The following is a 16,014-nucleotide window of genomic DNA, read 5'->3' as shown; positions in this document are numbered from 1 at the left end:
AAGATGTTTGATGACACATGACTAACCTCCTTTTAAATTACAGAAAAACCCTTTTGCCTCCTCCAACATAAAAGGACTGACTGCTTGCTATAGTGCATCATCACCATATAATCTCCCATCATTTCTCCTTTTTTATTAGCAATATGTATATTAGCTATAAGCAAGAGTTCAAACTCTTGCTATAAGTACAGTAGCAGTGTTTTTTCCTTGCATGAGTCGTGGTAAGGCCAACATTTATCAATACCTTGTTTCCTGTCCACTACCCGCATCAATTACTTGCTACCGCATCAGTAATTATCATGTATTTCATATTTTAGAATGCACTCAAATTATCAATTTATCATCTAATATTTTCACTGCCACGTCTCTGCTTGTTGATGTGCGTTAGCGCTCAGATAGTAACTTTTGGTCGCCAGCTAATTCCAACTGATTGACTGTAAAGAATCAGGGGTTAATCCAATCAAAAAGCCTGCTACCAAAGACAAGTAAACCATGGAACTTGCACTTTAACAGTTTTGTAGCTACTTTATGTTCAGTTTTACACATTTTAAGAGAATGATGAATTTTGGTTAAATAATAACCTCCCACCCTCCCCTGCTTGATGTTAAATAGAGGACAGGAAACAGTAAATGTTGGTCTAAATATAAATTCCAGTGCCTGTGTGCTATGGTAGTAGTTATTGCTACATCTGCCGGCATGTCAGTCATTTTAGACTGAGACCCGAGAAGGCATGGTGATGATCACTGAGGGCAAAGCTAGTAAGCTATCATGATACTTCTTCGTGAAGCCGGCCCAAGTTCATTAGTCGATATTGATTGCTATAGTCTCGTCCCCCAGACCCTTCCTCAAGCGAGCGCATCGGAAATCGATAAGCTAGCGCTTGAGGAAGGGAGACTAAACTAGCTACTGATATAGCTACCATTCCAAACCGAAAATGTGTTGGTAGCTGCCAGTACATGCTACGCTCTTTACTTTTCTTACCAACAGATTGTTACATAGCAAGAGTTGCCCTAGCTATACGTTAATTGTTAGTTATAGCCAGCCTGGAATAGCTACCTTGAGGCCGGAATGCACACCATACGATAGTAGTTAGCTATCAATGATGCGACTGGACGTGGTGTATGTGCCAGAGCACGAACACAACATCAAGGTAAAAGCTAGCTACCCTAAAATACTCACATGATATTGAGCATCCAATAATGCAGAAAGTCATAAAAATGAACTGCAATAGGACGGCTACAAATTTATTCTCCATGGAGCCACTCACTGAGTAGCTACTCGGGGGGAGTGGTGATTACTATCATACCAATGATACCACGATGTTCAAGTTCATGGTCTTGTCTAGTAGCCTTCAGTTCCGCACTCCTCACCTCAAGCTACTTGCCAGTTACAGCGTATACGTATGTCACTGACTGATATACATACAGCCGCTAACCACGTGATGTATAGAACAATTATTAATTAGAACATAGCTAATTAATAATTTAGTCCTGGGACACCTTATGTATACAATCCCAGGAAAGTTGACTGCGCTGGAACGAAGCGATGGTCGTTGTCTTCGCCTTGCTGCTCTTCGCCGTAGATCTGATTACTTCGTGTAAGTGGTAGTTGTAAACGGTGCGTTATTATAATTCGGTTAGCTTAGGCTAGCTATATTTTTCCCGACAAAAATTAGGTGTGCTCTTAACCGCGAATTTAACTGTTAGCTAGCTATTACTACTGTAGCTATAATCAGAGGTTTGCAGGATTTCAATATCTAATTTCTAGGTAAATGCATTGCTATCCCACTGAGGGACCTGTGAGTGAGAATCTTGTAACTAAAATTGTGTGGAACATATCATAGATTATATATTCCTTACATATAATCTATGAACACATGCAGAAAAATCTTTTCAACCTAAACATTGACTTCTCACCAGCACCAGCAAAGCTATATAGAGTTTTAGCTATCTTATAATTGTACAAGCAATTTTTGCCTTTTAATCACTTTGCTGGTGAGAAGTTCAGTGCTTAATTAAGTTGCAGAGAAAATTCTGCCAGGATCCCGCATGTTGTGGCTCCTTTGGTGCACCATGCCTATGTAGACTGCAAGCTGCTAAAGAATCAAGTCACCACTGAGATGTTTTCTGTAATCTGTACATAGTCTTAGTTTCAAGAGTTTTTGACTCTTGTGTAAATTGGTTTCACCTTAATCTCAAATGGGTTATAGCTATAGAGTTAATAACTCTTGGTTATAGCATTTACAGACTGGCATATGTGCAACTATATAGTTTTTGTGCATTGCTCTTTTGTATACTCTACCCAATAAGCTCTATATATGTGTGTGTAAAACTAGGGTGGATTTGAGCTAGACTGGAATTTGCTGTGGTCCTATAGCTATATCTAGGTCTCAGGGGATCGTACGCTGTTAAGAGGAGTGCAGGTGTTGACATTAATGATAGAACTATAGTTCTCATGCCAATACCACACTTACTGGGTTAAATGTTTACTTATCTTTGCTGTTGTTAATTTAGTATATAGTTATATATTGATTTAATTGACACAAATGATGACCTTTTGTATACTTGTGATTATTTACCTTGATTGGTCTGACATGAAAAAAGTTAGTTAATCTAGCTGTATAGATCTAGAAGTATCATTTATTTAGTGCTATACCAGAATATGCCATTGAGTGATCACATTTTTGCTCATTTCATTGTTATATACTGCGCGGCAGCAAAATTTCAGAGGCTATCCATTATGTGTGTCATTTTTTTATTGTGACAAGTTTTAGTGGCAGCAAATGTCTTGTCTCTGGAATTTCAACATAGAAATGCACAAATTACTTTTTACACATTTTCACAAAAATCTATCCACTATACCTATGTATAATTATAGGTGGTATCATGCATGTCACTTGTCTGTTTATACCTTATTACCATAGTGATGAAGTATGATATAGTGAAACTATACTTCCACTTTTATTGTTAAAACCTTGTATATAGCCATGCTATAAAATTTCTGATAGCCATTTATAGAAAAGTTAGTGAGAGTCTTTCTGAATGATCCTTTAGCTAGTTTATTTGCTTCTTATGTCTATTGTCAGGAAATTTTGCCTTCTAAACATACAAAATGTACAATTGTATTGTTTGTTTTGGCTGCTAGTTAAACAACTTTAGTCCATGGTTATTTTTAGTAACCTATTAACAAAGTCCCTTCCAATTTCTTGGAAAAAGCCATCAAGACCAAATATGTACTAGTGAGGTTTCTTTTGTTCTTGTTAGGTCCTAACTGGTTTGTCTGTACAAACTCCAGTAAAATTACTATCATTGTTTGTTTAAGTGTCAACATTCATGTGGCTTGGTGGTTACCCACTGTGCACCTTAGGGTTATTTTTTATCATAGTTACATGATATCATGCAGCTGTACAAGTGTAAGGGAAAACTTTAAATATTATTTTACAATTAGAACATGTGTGCAAATTATTTTTAAAGGTTATTTTGATATTCATCGAGGTAACTATGTAATTTTGTGGCTATATTATATATAATGCATGGGCCAAATATACTGTTAAAGCAAGGGTGTTTCCCTGCATGTTCAAGAATGACACCCCTGTACAGGTGTAACAAGCTGTTATACCGTGCAGGAGTGTCATTCTGGAATATGTGGGGGACACCTCTATTTCTGTGATAAATCACATACCCTGCAGCACAAGTTGCTATCAAACCTTCAGCAATGGTCACTGTTAAAGCTCTAATAATGATGATGGTGTGTATCAAAGGAAAGAATGGCACCAGGCGCATTAAATGTGCACCCGACTATCAATTACTAAAAAGCAATATGAGCATTCTGCTTCGTTTTCAGCTATGTAGCTGACTATGTTCAACCTGCTGTTATGCAGCATCACAAACGAAAAACATGCAGTACAAAAAGTGCCTCTAAATAAAATTCTGTATGAGACTGAATTTTGCAAAATCAACTATATGGGCACAAAAGTCTAAGATGAGATAACACTAGCACAAACTTCTACACTATCAAGCTAACAGATGTCACACTAAACTTATGACATACCTTAAACATGTCAGGTTTGTTTTTAATCACATCAGACATGTCTACAGCTGTGTGAAGATCATGAAAATGTTGTTTCAAGGTAACGTCATTGGCTTCATGTATACAGCCTCATATTTCTACTTCCTTGATGCAGTTGTTACAGAAAATAGCAAGCAGGGATCATCACAACAAAAGGTGCTCAACAATTATAAGGGAATCGTCATCTAAAGTATAAAAACCCTACTATATCCCTTAGCGTGTAAATTACCTTACAATTGTTAGTGTATGTGGCAATTTTGTTTTATCTATATGTACAGCCTCTGGTGATAATCCGACTTTGTCAATTGCTGTGAATACCACTTGTGAGGATGGTCCATTTCCCATATCTGTTCCAATTTGTAGTTTACCAGTGATATTAAAATGTTGCGTTCACGGATGTGACTATTACAGTGAGCGATGGTACAGGCAGACAGAGTCTAGAGAAGAGTATATTAAAGATGGCCTGGATTTAACTGTCAATTTTAATGCAATGCAAGAAAACTACACATGTGACATACTTCCTTTATCTCTTGGTTGTGACAGGGGATCAAAGGGTTATGTCAGCTTGATCAAAGGTATAACATGACCCTGTATAAGTGACAATCTATGTATTTATGTAATTATTACTAACCGCTCTTACCCATAGGTTCAGCTCCTGTGTTAAGTTTGCTTAATCATACTGACACTGGAAGCATCACTGTTACTGAAGGAAGTCATGCCATTGTTTATTTCAAAGTGGACACCAATGGCTATCTTACTAAACCTTTACTGCTGTCTCTCAAAGAATCTGATATCACATCAAGGTGGTTCATCACATATTATGCAGCTACCAGCACTGGAATTGGTGAAATGATTTACAATACAGCTAATCTTTTTCATTTCTATGTTAGATTAGAAACAATCACACAATATTCTCACCAATATGACGATGGTACGTATTCAGTGCAAGCAGAAAATGAATGCGGAATGCAGACCTTAGATGTCATTCTAAAAGGTAGTTATATTATGTGTGTTACATGTATGTTGTAGTTAAATAGGAATTACTTTGTAGCAACAATGTTGATGAAATGTGGTAAAACTGTTCAGAGACTATCAGAAATATACACATGACTGTATTTGTAGAAATGTCATTAGCAAATTTAGAAATGTTTGTTAAATATGAATGCATGATTGGGTAGTTGATATAATTTCCTTTTAGGCCAAGAACAGTATGTGTTATGAGAAATGGTACATTTTACCTTTTAGGTTCTTGTGATGACTCCATTCCATTGCAGTTTGTTGAGAAGCCACCACTGCACATGTATGCCGTTGCAGGTCAAAATGTTACTATGCACTTCAAATATAATGGAGTTAATATTCACAACATTTGGATGGTGAACCACACAAAGCGATTGTATAATACTACCATCCATCACACCAGTAATCACTTCAAACTATACTGTGATGAAGTATATAATTTTAAATTAATCAAGGTACAGTACGGAGGTTATTTTACCATCTACTCAAGTAGAGGAGCTCATGACCCTTTGGGATTGAACACAACAATTCATTTAAGTACGTAAGTAGTTTTGACTAGTACACAATTCCATATGCAGTTGAAGCTCATATGCATATATAGAGCATTATGTACACTTTACAATGAAACTTGTCATTGTGTAATGAAGTCATGTGTCTATAGTGGCCATCATAAAATTTATAAATGTGTTGTTCTTGTAAAAAGTGACCTACCTAATGCAGCTCTATACCTGCTTATTCTTTAATGGTGGAGCATATCTGTACCATGATCACATGATCACATGATCACATGATCACACTTTACTACGAATTCATGTGATTGTAACTCTAATTTGTTTTGCCACAAACATTATTCAGTTGAAAGAGCATCCATATTGTTATCCTTGCTGTTTACAGGTCGGGAAGTATAATTATCAGATGGGAGATAGTACTAGTTGTAGTTTGTGCAGAAGAATTTCTCAGTATAATTTTAATTAAACACTACACTCACTTTAGTAAACATGAGATAGCCCTCCAGGTGATTAGTAAAGACTGCAAATAGTCTTTAAATACAACAGCAGTGCTTAAAATACTTGCTAAAACACTTACTTGAAATTTAAAGGTATATCCTTAGGCCTCTTCATTTAAATATATATAGCTATCCAAAATGTTAATTTCAGCTAGCTGACCCACAATCACATTTTTCAGGAACACAACCAAAACTGTGATCATACATTCTGGTGCTGCAATCATATGCACATATATTAATCTGCAGCTGCTTAATGTCACACTAAGTATTTCCGTATGTAATGTGCTTTGCAATTAAGTACCTAGCTTTATAGGAAACAGTGGTAAAAATGGGTGTGTGGCCTTATACTGTAGCAAAGATTTCTAATTGACTTTATTGCATTGTAACTGTTAAGGAGTCAGTACATGGTCCTTAATTTTTGTCTCTCAATTTCCAATCATGAAAGTCATCTCGGCTGAAATTTTCATTTGTATTCTCACTACAGTGGCTTGCTCAAAGCTAATTTAAATTGGTCTTCCTAAATCTGATGTCGACAAATGTGATGCAACTATACAGTGTGTATATTTGTGTAGTGTGTGGGTGTTTATGTGTGTGCATGCTCATGTAAAAGTACAACATGTGTGTGCGTTAATTGACATCATTTTACTTTCCAATAGAGGTATACAAAGTTCCACATTTGATTGGTACATACACAGAGACAACATCCAACACAGCACTGCTACAATGGTCCTATACAGCCAGTTGTAATCATAGTCATTTAATTGAGTTAACATGGCAGCAGAATGGACATTACAACTTTCAGGATGGACGTTTCTCTCAGTATATACACTGTTTGGATGATAATACTATACTTGTTCATGAACTTAAAATCAAGGATATCACTAGCAGTGATTCAGGCAATTACACTAGCCATTTGAAGTATAACTATTTAATTGTGCACACAGTTGCAATGTCAACTGGATCTATTCTCCTGAATGTTTCAGGTATAGTTATACATATATATTTTTTGTTTATGACACATACTGTGCCACTGTATATGTCATGTCCATTACTACACATTATACTCCTAATCTAGAATTCAACTCATGTTTATAAGTAGGAATAGTTTCAGGTGATAAACTGACAACAAAGCAAGCACATCAATAGCATTTTATACTGAATTAGAATAATACAGCTTTCCTAAATCTAGTTCTGGTTTTCTTTCAGTGTTAGAGTAGGTGCATCAGTGCAACAAAGGCCTCCATATTTTACTGGAACTTAATGAAGCATAAATGTAAACATGTAATTTATAGCGACAAGTGCATGATAGAAAAAGAGCACTTGCTTTACCTGATTAGATCCAAAAGTTAATTCTGTTCAAAATAAGTCACTCTATTTTATCATCTTATACATGTATGCAACCTTAGCACCTTGCTAAGTCATAATAGATACAACTTGCTAAGTAGACAGTGAAAACTAGAGTACTGTATAGCAAAAAACTCTGGCAGTAAAAAGTTTGGCGAAAACCCACTATTGTAAAATTGACCAAAAAAACTTTGGCGAATGGGACTTCACCTGAAATTTATTAGCTACCACATACTGTACCGCTTGAATCATCACTACAAGAGTGATTAAGCAACTCGCCAATTAATGGGCGTGGTGGTCATTTTGATCACCAGTCTTTATCCCTCACATTGGAGAATGAGGACTCATGATGGAAACAGCTGCCACACCCCTTACTTAGCAAGTCTTTTAATCACTTGTACTTATGTGTAACGATGTTACATTCAAGCGGTAGACTAGCTATACCCGAGTGCAGCTATACCATACAAGTGTAAGCACCATTCGCTGGTTATTGTAATGTTGAGAGCAATGTTTGGATTTTCCTGAACTCTTTAAAAAAATTTTTAACGTTCTTGTGATACAACGAACCTCGCGACAATCAAAGGGAATGAAATGTCCATGATACCTGTCACAATACTTCGATACCCATCCTTCAACATGGCTAATTTGCTGATGTGATTGCTAAAAATAATTGGTGGATAAAACTTGGCGATTGTTTTTTACCGCCAAAGTTTTTTACTATACGGTATAAAACAGCTGAAGAGGAGGTGCAAGAATGATGCAGCAGAAACCACTTGAAAGTGGAGTCCAGGTTCTACTCATGATTCTAACAGTGTATCTGACTCTGAAATAGTTTACCTTTTAAAGGTGCTAACCATAAAAGACTCCAGATATCAAAGTGAATTCTATATATGTACAGGCATCTCAAAGTGTGAACCCTAGACCCTATAGATACGTACTGATGCAGTTTAATAGCTACGTTAGATATTTTTTCCATTTTAAATTTTGTAAAGCAATATAATATGGTCGCTGTCATGAGTTAATTGCTTTTTAATATCTAGGTACCAGATCACCTCACACACTCTCAGGCACAGAAATGATGTTGATCAGCAGTCTTGGTGCAGTTGTCACTGCTGTAATCCTGTTTGCAGTGCTGCTAATAGGATTTGTGATAAGAAGAAGAAGAAAGCCTCAGAAACCATACCCCAGTATGTAGCAACATCATTGTAATAACCATGCTCTGTTTAATATCAATGATCATAATGTAAAGAGTATATAGTGGATCCTCAGTTATCTATACCCCTTGGGACCAGGGGTGATTCATAAGTCTGAAAATCAAAACTGTGTGTAAATAACCATAAACAACATTGGTAAATACATCATATAGTTTTTGTAGCATATGACTACCCTAATAGAACAGTCACTAGTAGAGCTGTCATTTCTGTAGTTTGCATGGTTAAACCGAGAATCTGGTCCAGGTAACTGTATAAATATATCTTAACCATAAGTAAAATTAATGTACTGCAATACATCATTTGACCAGTGTTGTTGCACTAGTGGCCACCATGATGAGGTGGTCTTAGATTGAAGTACTGCATTTTGATTAACTATATAAAGGAATATTAATGCACAAGAACATGTATTATGTATTATATAGTGATAATGTGGTAGATGTTGATTAATACTTCAACAGATGAGCGAACACATTTGTTGCCAAGGAGTATGACGTCTGCAACAACTTTTACTACAATGGAAACATCTTTAGCATCGTCCATAATCACAGGTGGTAATGTTTTGTAGCAGAAGTCTATTATGTTTCAGTGGTGTACAATATATTATATTGGCTTGCTATTGATATCATGATATATAGTATATTCATGACCCACGAAAAATAATTCATTTAAATGTCGGACATTAAGATATATAACTCACCAAAACTCCACCATACATTGTCTATTTAGAAGTCACAAAAGTGTGAAGTGTGTAAGTGAATATGTATTGGCCCACAAAATAAGTTGTTCTTATGAATAGGTAAGTACCCATGTTGACCAATATCTTGTAGCCAGTGTCTAAAATCACAATGTTGCATACCACTGTTGTTGTATTGCTTTACTGAATCTATTGTACAGTATACAGTACCAATAGAGAATACTCGCATATTCCTACCAAAAATACCAATCAAAATCACTTCCTACTTGACTTGGCATTTTGGTGAGATCAAGCCCAATTTGCCTTCAATGCATCCTGAAATGCTTTCAACAATTTCCACAATATCATACAGTATCATACAGTACAACAGTTCTCTATAGTAGGGACCACAAAGGTGTGGGTGTGGCCCGTAAAAAACTACCTAAAAATCAGCCTTACTTTTCCCTGACGACGATGGAGCAGTATTGGTTAAGTAAAACTAAGCCCAAACAAGCCTTCAGATTGACCTGAAATGCTTTCAATAAGTTGCTATGAAATTTAAAAATATATATACATATTAAACAGAATTTTCTAGCGACTGACTGACTGTAACTGACTGAGTAACTGATTGAGTGATGCCTTCAGAAAAGCGTAACTCTATAACGGCTAAGGCTACGGGCTTGATTTTTTCACTGTTCGACAGGGGTGGGTACAGGGGGGGGTCAAAAATTTTCAGTATACCAAGATCGAGATACTCTAATAGAGCAGTCACTCTATTAAAGCAGTCACAGTATTAGAACAGTGTGTAGTGAGCTATTTAAGGATTTTTATGTACTTTATCAGCTATAAATGCGTGGTTGGTGAGGTGGGCAGCTATTTTCAGCTGGCTGTGACCTTTTTTTTTGGTCTCACCTATCAAACCAGAGATAATGTAGTGCCTCAGTTCATTTTTGACCCCCCCTTTTCCGTAAGTCTGGATCCGCCCCTGCTGTTCGACATTGCTTCAGCTCGAGAGGTGCCTTTTGGCATACTGCAGTACGTACAATGCATTCTTTGTGGACTTACCAGTGTACTCCTTTGTGTCCCATTCATCTTTGCTAACAGTGAAAATGTGTTTATTTGGTGGTAGCACACAATGGCTTCCCTTCATAATGGAAATTATCCATATTTTTCATAGAGCTACTTTGATTGCAGAGGTGCTTTTTGAACAGTTCTTGATTCGTAATGCTGCATAACAGGTTGAACATAGCTGACAATGAAGCATAATGGATACTTCACTTTTCTGCAGACGATAATTGATATAGCTGGGACGGGTGGTGCTATCTCAGATGTGGTATGCGTGGGTTCACCAGTCATAATAATTATTTACAAAAAGTTAACAAACAAGTACACAAAAAAATTTGGAATTTTCAACTAGAGTAGGGACTATAACACATCAATAAAAGGTACTGAAACAAGTTGGAGTAGTGCATGATATTAAATCACAGTAAAACAATAAGAAGTGTTATATCTCTACTGTGCTCAAGATACCATAATGGAAATGCACAGTAGGGATATAACACTTTTAGTGATATAATATCATGCACTACTCCAGCTTGTTTCAGTACTTTTTTATCGATGCGCTATGGTTCCTACTCTAGTTAAAAATTCCAGCACTTTTTTTTATTATTTTTTTTAAAGTTTTATACATTTTGAATGATTGACTGCATGATTGTTGCTTTCAGAGGACTCGTACCTCAATAGTGGCTAATGCTGCAAGATTATTGTTAGATGTTGCTTGGGCCATGTGCTTTTTGGTGACTTGTACCACATACACACCATGGACTTATATACATACCATTGTCTTCTATGTGATGTATGTAATTTACTTAAAAGCACCCCTCTTAAAAATAAAAATGTACTTCTACTGTAGCTTGGTAGCTAGTAGAAGAAGTAATCTACAGGTGTTATTATAAGATGAAAAGGAATGGAAAGATCTGTTATGATCAGCTGGTCAAATTACTGTATTTACTTGGTTAAACGCCACAGCATTTATTACCTTAGTTGATGTGGTGGCTATTCAAAATCGTCCACCACTCGATGCTTAAAGAAATGTCAACCCCTAATTTCTCAAATTTGATTGTGGCACTTAAGTGTGGCTACTATTGAAGGTTTGGCGTTTAACCAAGGAAATTTGTATTACTTGTAAGGCAAAGGTTCTCATGGCAAAATAACTACTGTATCTACATCTTGGATATGGTTGTAAAGACTGCCCCTGCTCAATAGTATAGATCACAAGAAAAAATACATGCAGAAGCCAGGGACTTATATGAAGTTGAGATCTGATGTACTATAAACCATGTCCACCTAAATTCATAATCTCCGCTGTCTTGACTACACCATGTATGCGTTAATTAGCTTGCTAAACTAATAAAATACACAGAACTCTTCAACATTAGTAATATTTCAAAATTCCTGTTGCATTTTAAATCATATTCTTCAGAATTGTTGATGATCTCTCATGTTGCATGTGGTCTTGTTTTGAGGGTTTCACAGGGAAGCAAATATATACTTTAAAATGCAAATTTTGTATAAAGCTGAGCCTGTTGTGGTAATCCCTTCTATCAAACATGATAGCATGTCATTGACTGTTATTTATCTTTGCAGCTAGCCCACCTTCATCATTGACATCACTAGATCCAGTCAAAATCAGCTCATCGTTAACACATTCACTAAATGAGTCTTCTCCAAGTATGTTTATTATATCTATCAACAGGCTAGCATGTAAAATCTAGGCCAAGACATGTAAACGAAGTGTATGATAACGGTAGCCATAAATGCAGTTTCAATGCAAATCTCATTGACAGTTGCTCTTATAGACTGTACTGTGTACATACTGAACAATGAGGTAACCAATGCAGCAATCAACTTCAGAGCAAAATTCATGGAGTTAGAATTTTAGTACTACGAATGATATGCCATATACAGGGGCAGATCCAGAGTTTGACAGGGAGGGGTGCACTAGGGTAGGAGGTATATGGAGTAGGGAGTCTGGGCCCTACAGAAAAGCTAAAGGTACTTTATATTTCAGGACTTATGCACAAATATCTAAATAGTCTTTCTAAGTGTCAAGAGCTGTAGGGATCAGCGACAGTCATGAATAGTTCAGTTAGGAGCTTATAATATATAAAGAGAGACAGACAGACAGACACACAGAGAGAGGGAGAGAGAGAGAGAGAGAGAAAACAGAGAGAGACAGACAGACAGAGACAAAGAGAGAGACAGAGAGAGAATGACACACAAAGAACCACGTGCATTTAATTCACCAAAATACTAGCAGGCTACAGCTAACTATACCATGGGATGAAATTTTTTATACCCAACTATGAGGATATTAAGTGTTGAATACAGTGACTAGAGTATTTGACTGACTGCTCTATTAGAGTATCTCATTTAGGTTTGTGCCAGTTATGCCGGTAATATTTCAAGCATAATAGGCTAGCAAAGCATCAAGCATTATGCCAACATAATAGGATGATTTTCAAGATTTTAAATTGAAATACTCAATGTGTGCACCAAAAATGCAGCAAAGCATGAACGCAATACACATTATTACTATTACTGCATTTCATAAATGTTGTTATTTTATTGTTTCTTGGCTGATTATTTACACTTCACAGAAATAAGATCGAAAGATCGATATACTCTAATACAGCAGTCAGGAAAGGTTATACCTAATAAAAACAGCCAACTCTTAAAAAATCATAGTTTTGAGCATAATGGGCTGGATTTTGACTACTGAAGCATAACAGGCTATTTTCTGGCTCAAGCCTAACCTCAATCTTGCATGGATTTTGTTATAGCCCACCTCCCTCCCTAGATCCATCACTGATAAAAGATAAAGCTGCGATGCTTCACTTTAATTGTAACAGAACAGTTATATGACTTGCATCCACATTTTTTGCCTGTGCTGTACAGTCTGTTCATGTTCACCTGAGCCCTCATTTCTTGTTAATAACTCTTGTTACATGAGCCAGCTGCTCAAACATTCAGTAGTACTTTAAACGCTGGAACTGTTGATCAAAAAAGCATTTTGAATACTTTTGATATGGGCAAGATGAGTTGTGAGGCTTTAATATATCCCATACATTTAGTATAGACAATTCAGGCACGTACAACACATAAATATACTTGAAATAAATTAAATCAGTGCACTCACTATCAATGAGCCAATGCTCAAGTGTGTAGTTTTTATTTGGTGCTATCCTACTAGGACCTGTGAGAAGTTGCATCATCCTGTATTCTAACGTAGACATGAGGCCATTATGCTCATCAAGTTGGGAATTATGTTCTTGAGCAGTGCTCAAAAAATAATCCATCATACTTTTGAAAAATTTCCCAGACTGTTCTATTAGAGTATTTCGATCTCTTGCAGTAATCCTAGAAGTCGAATTTTATTCATTAATGTATGAGTGTAATAATGGTGCATAGTTAATTGTGACTTTGATTTTTCCCTTGCAACCAAACATTATGTAACTAGGTAACACAATATATGCAATATAGCAGGCTTGGTATATATCAAGAACATGACATCAATCAACTAGCTAATGAGAAACTGCATAATATTTGTATTAAAATTGTCCACTTTATTGATCATGATTCATTTCAATATCCATTAATATTATGGTCTATTTGTTTAACACAGTAAACCAATGGCTGCAGAAAAGCAAACACAAAATTGCTAAGTTGTTGGCTGAGAAGGATAAGTTAGCCATGGCAGAAGGATTTCGTAACAAAGGACTGCTAAACACCGATCAGCTAAATCAATTTGCACTAGAAGAAGATCCAAGACAATGCTACCTTGATGTTATTGATGCCATTTTAAATGATCCTACCAAGATTGAAGCCTTTTATTGCTATATGGTAGAAATGGACGAGCACCTTCAGGAACACATTGCTCCAAAAGGTTATTGTTTACTACTTGGGTTGTGTTGTACCTTGGGGCTAACTTAGGGATCAAACATATATATTGCCGCACATGTACAGGTGGTATAACCTTTTGTCTTTTGTCAAAGTGACTCACAACTATATTACAAAATGTCTTATCAGTGTATCAGTAGAGTCAACCTAACAAATGAATCAAACATTATGCCAGTACAACAGGTAAAGTTAACAAGTAAATTGTATATTGTTTACACCCAACGGAGGAAAATAACATATTTCTTTGTACCAAAGATTATGTAATTACATTTACTCCGCCATTCTGCAAAAATAAAATCAGAGATGACACAGTATCATATACTCTAATATATCAGTCACTAATACACCTTAATGAAACAGTCAGCTCTTGAATTTGTAATTTCGTGATTTACTGTGAGGCATATTATAAACAAATAACTATAAAATAAAGATATGTAAGCCAATGATAATGTTGTGCATAGTCATATTATTGAGTATGCCATAATAATTATATTAAATTTTCTAGTTCTGTTGCTGTACTCACTTACTGGAGAGCAGTCCTTTAGACATGTCCTACTACCATTCACAAACCTGTTGCGTCACCGTGGTATCAATGCTACAAGCGACTTCTATGAGGTGGATATAGGAAATCATCAAACATGGATACAAGAACACATTGCCGAGTGTATTGAAAATGAGGGTTTTGTTTTGGTCGACATTTCCAATTTTCTGGATAGTGATTTTCACGCAAGTAAAATAGAGTTGCAAATGAGACATGGTCAATACAGTTTTGATCTAGCCCAGTTTAATAGTAGCACCCACTTCATTCCTATTTGTTTAAACAAGCCTGTACCATCCAATAGATTCCAGCGGAAAGTGTATGAAATAAATATAAGTTATTATATGACTGAATTTTATAGGAGGTATCAGGCATGTAGCAATGACAGCTCTGAAGCCGAGATGATTATTAGTGTATTGAATGATGCTCTAGAGAGCCTTCAACCATTGATTGAGCTCATCAACTATATTTCCACAGGTGTGTGAATGCACATTAGATATTCCACAGTGACTGTCATTATAAGTGTGATGGTTTATAGTAGCTATTTTTATATTTTGTAAAATGTTGTATATATAAATACCAGCATCCAGGTACAATTGTATTAATGCTGATTGAGTAGTCCCCCAAGGTCCGTCTTAGGGACCCCACTTAATTCTTGTATTTGGATCACTTATATTACTGATACAGGTATATGAATACTTCAAACAATATACTGTATTAGTATGCACATAAACTCTCTTCACATTATACCTTACATACTTCTATACAGTGACAACTAGACAGCAGCATGCATTGAGGAAGCAGTGAACTTAGTCCCAGGAGTAATACTTGGTATTAAATTGTACCTTAAAGTATGTCTGGGACCAAGGTGGTAATGTTGTTGAACTCTTCTGGCTCACTGACTTCTATATTTGATGCTCTATGAACAAATTTAATGATATGGCTAACTGATGGGTTTGTTTGTGTGTGTGTATTAAAGTTTGAGTATTGCACTGCTACAATCTAACAGTTTTCATGCATGAGAGAAGTCCTATGCTGTTCAGACTAAGTTGCCTGCAGCAGAGCACTCATTCAGAAGTGGCTTAAGTCCACAATAGATCCAAAGGTGTAGACATCATGAGTATGTGATACTCAGGAATGCAATATTGTTTTTGGTTTTATGTAAACATTTTAACAACACATACTTGTTAATTGC

The 16,014-nt window shown here is 36.1% G+C and overlaps 2 protein-coding genes across 5 annotated transcripts in view; one reads left to right on the top strand and one right to left on the bottom strand.

Moving 5' to 3' along the window:
- The window catches only part of LOC136244919 (uncharacterized), a 16,933-nt gene extending 15,498 nt beyond the window's left edge, over window positions 1–1,435 (bottom strand). For both annotated transcript variants that reach the window (XM_066036449.1, XM_066036450.1), the window contains exon 1: window positions 1,180–1,435. In XM_066036449.1, the coding sequence (XP_065892521.1) occupies window positions 1,180–1,255 (76 nt within the window). In that variant the 5' untranslated portion in view covers window positions 1,256–1,435. The remainder of the gene's footprint in view (window positions 1–1,179) is intronic.
- Window positions 1,436–1,460: 25 nt separating this feature from the next.
- LOC136244918 (uncharacterized) lies at window positions 1,461–15,828 on the top strand. 3 transcript variants are annotated; one of them, XM_066036446.1, is made up of 11 exons: window positions 1,461–1,597; window positions 4,347–4,643; window positions 4,715–5,062; window positions 5,314–5,622; window positions 6,748–7,074; window positions 8,476–8,622; window positions 9,108–9,197; window positions 11,969–12,052; window positions 14,007–14,267; window positions 14,787–15,296; window positions 15,589–15,828. In XM_066036446.1, the coding sequence occupies exons 1-11, from the start codon at window positions 1,546–1,548 to the stop codon at window positions 15,624–15,626; spliced, it is 2,463 nt and encodes an 820-aa protein (XP_065892518.1). In that variant the 5' UTR covers window positions 1,461–1,545; the 3' UTR covers window positions 15,627–15,828. The 3 variants fall into 3 exon arrangements, with proteins under 3 accessions (XP_065892518.1, XP_065892520.1, XP_065892519.1); XM_066036447.1 differs by having other exon boundaries at window positions 1,478–1,597; window positions 4,480–4,643; XM_066036448.1 differs by lacking the exon at window positions 4,347–4,643 and having other exon boundaries at window positions 1,472–1,597.
- Window positions 15,829–16,014: the final 186 nt, after the last annotated feature.

The sequence above is a fragment of the Dysidea avara genome, chromosome 14, assembly GCF_963678975.1.
Source record: "Dysidea avara chromosome 14, odDysAvar1.4, whole genome shotgun sequence".
Lineage (NCBI taxonomy): Eukaryota > Metazoa > Porifera > Demospongiae > Dictyoceratida > Dysideidae > Dysidea > Dysidea avara.
Note: the sequence above shows the minus strand (reverse complement) of the source record. Positions and strands in the feature narration are given on the sequence as shown.

Excerpts from the sequence above, each read along its gene's own strand:
- LOC136244918 (XM_066036446.1), top strand. The coding sequence starts at position 1,546 with ATGGTCGTTGTCTTCGCCTTGCTGCTCTTCGCCGTAGATCTGATTACT. Across the intron at positions 9,198-11,968 it reads AGCATCGTCCATAATCACAG|CTAGCCCACCTTCATCATTG; the intron begins GTGGTAATGTTT and ends TTATCTTTGCAG. Across the intron at positions 12,053-14,006 it reads ACTAAATGAGTCTTCTCCAA|TAAACCAATGGCTGCAGAAA; the intron begins GTATGTTTATTA and ends TGTTTAACACAG.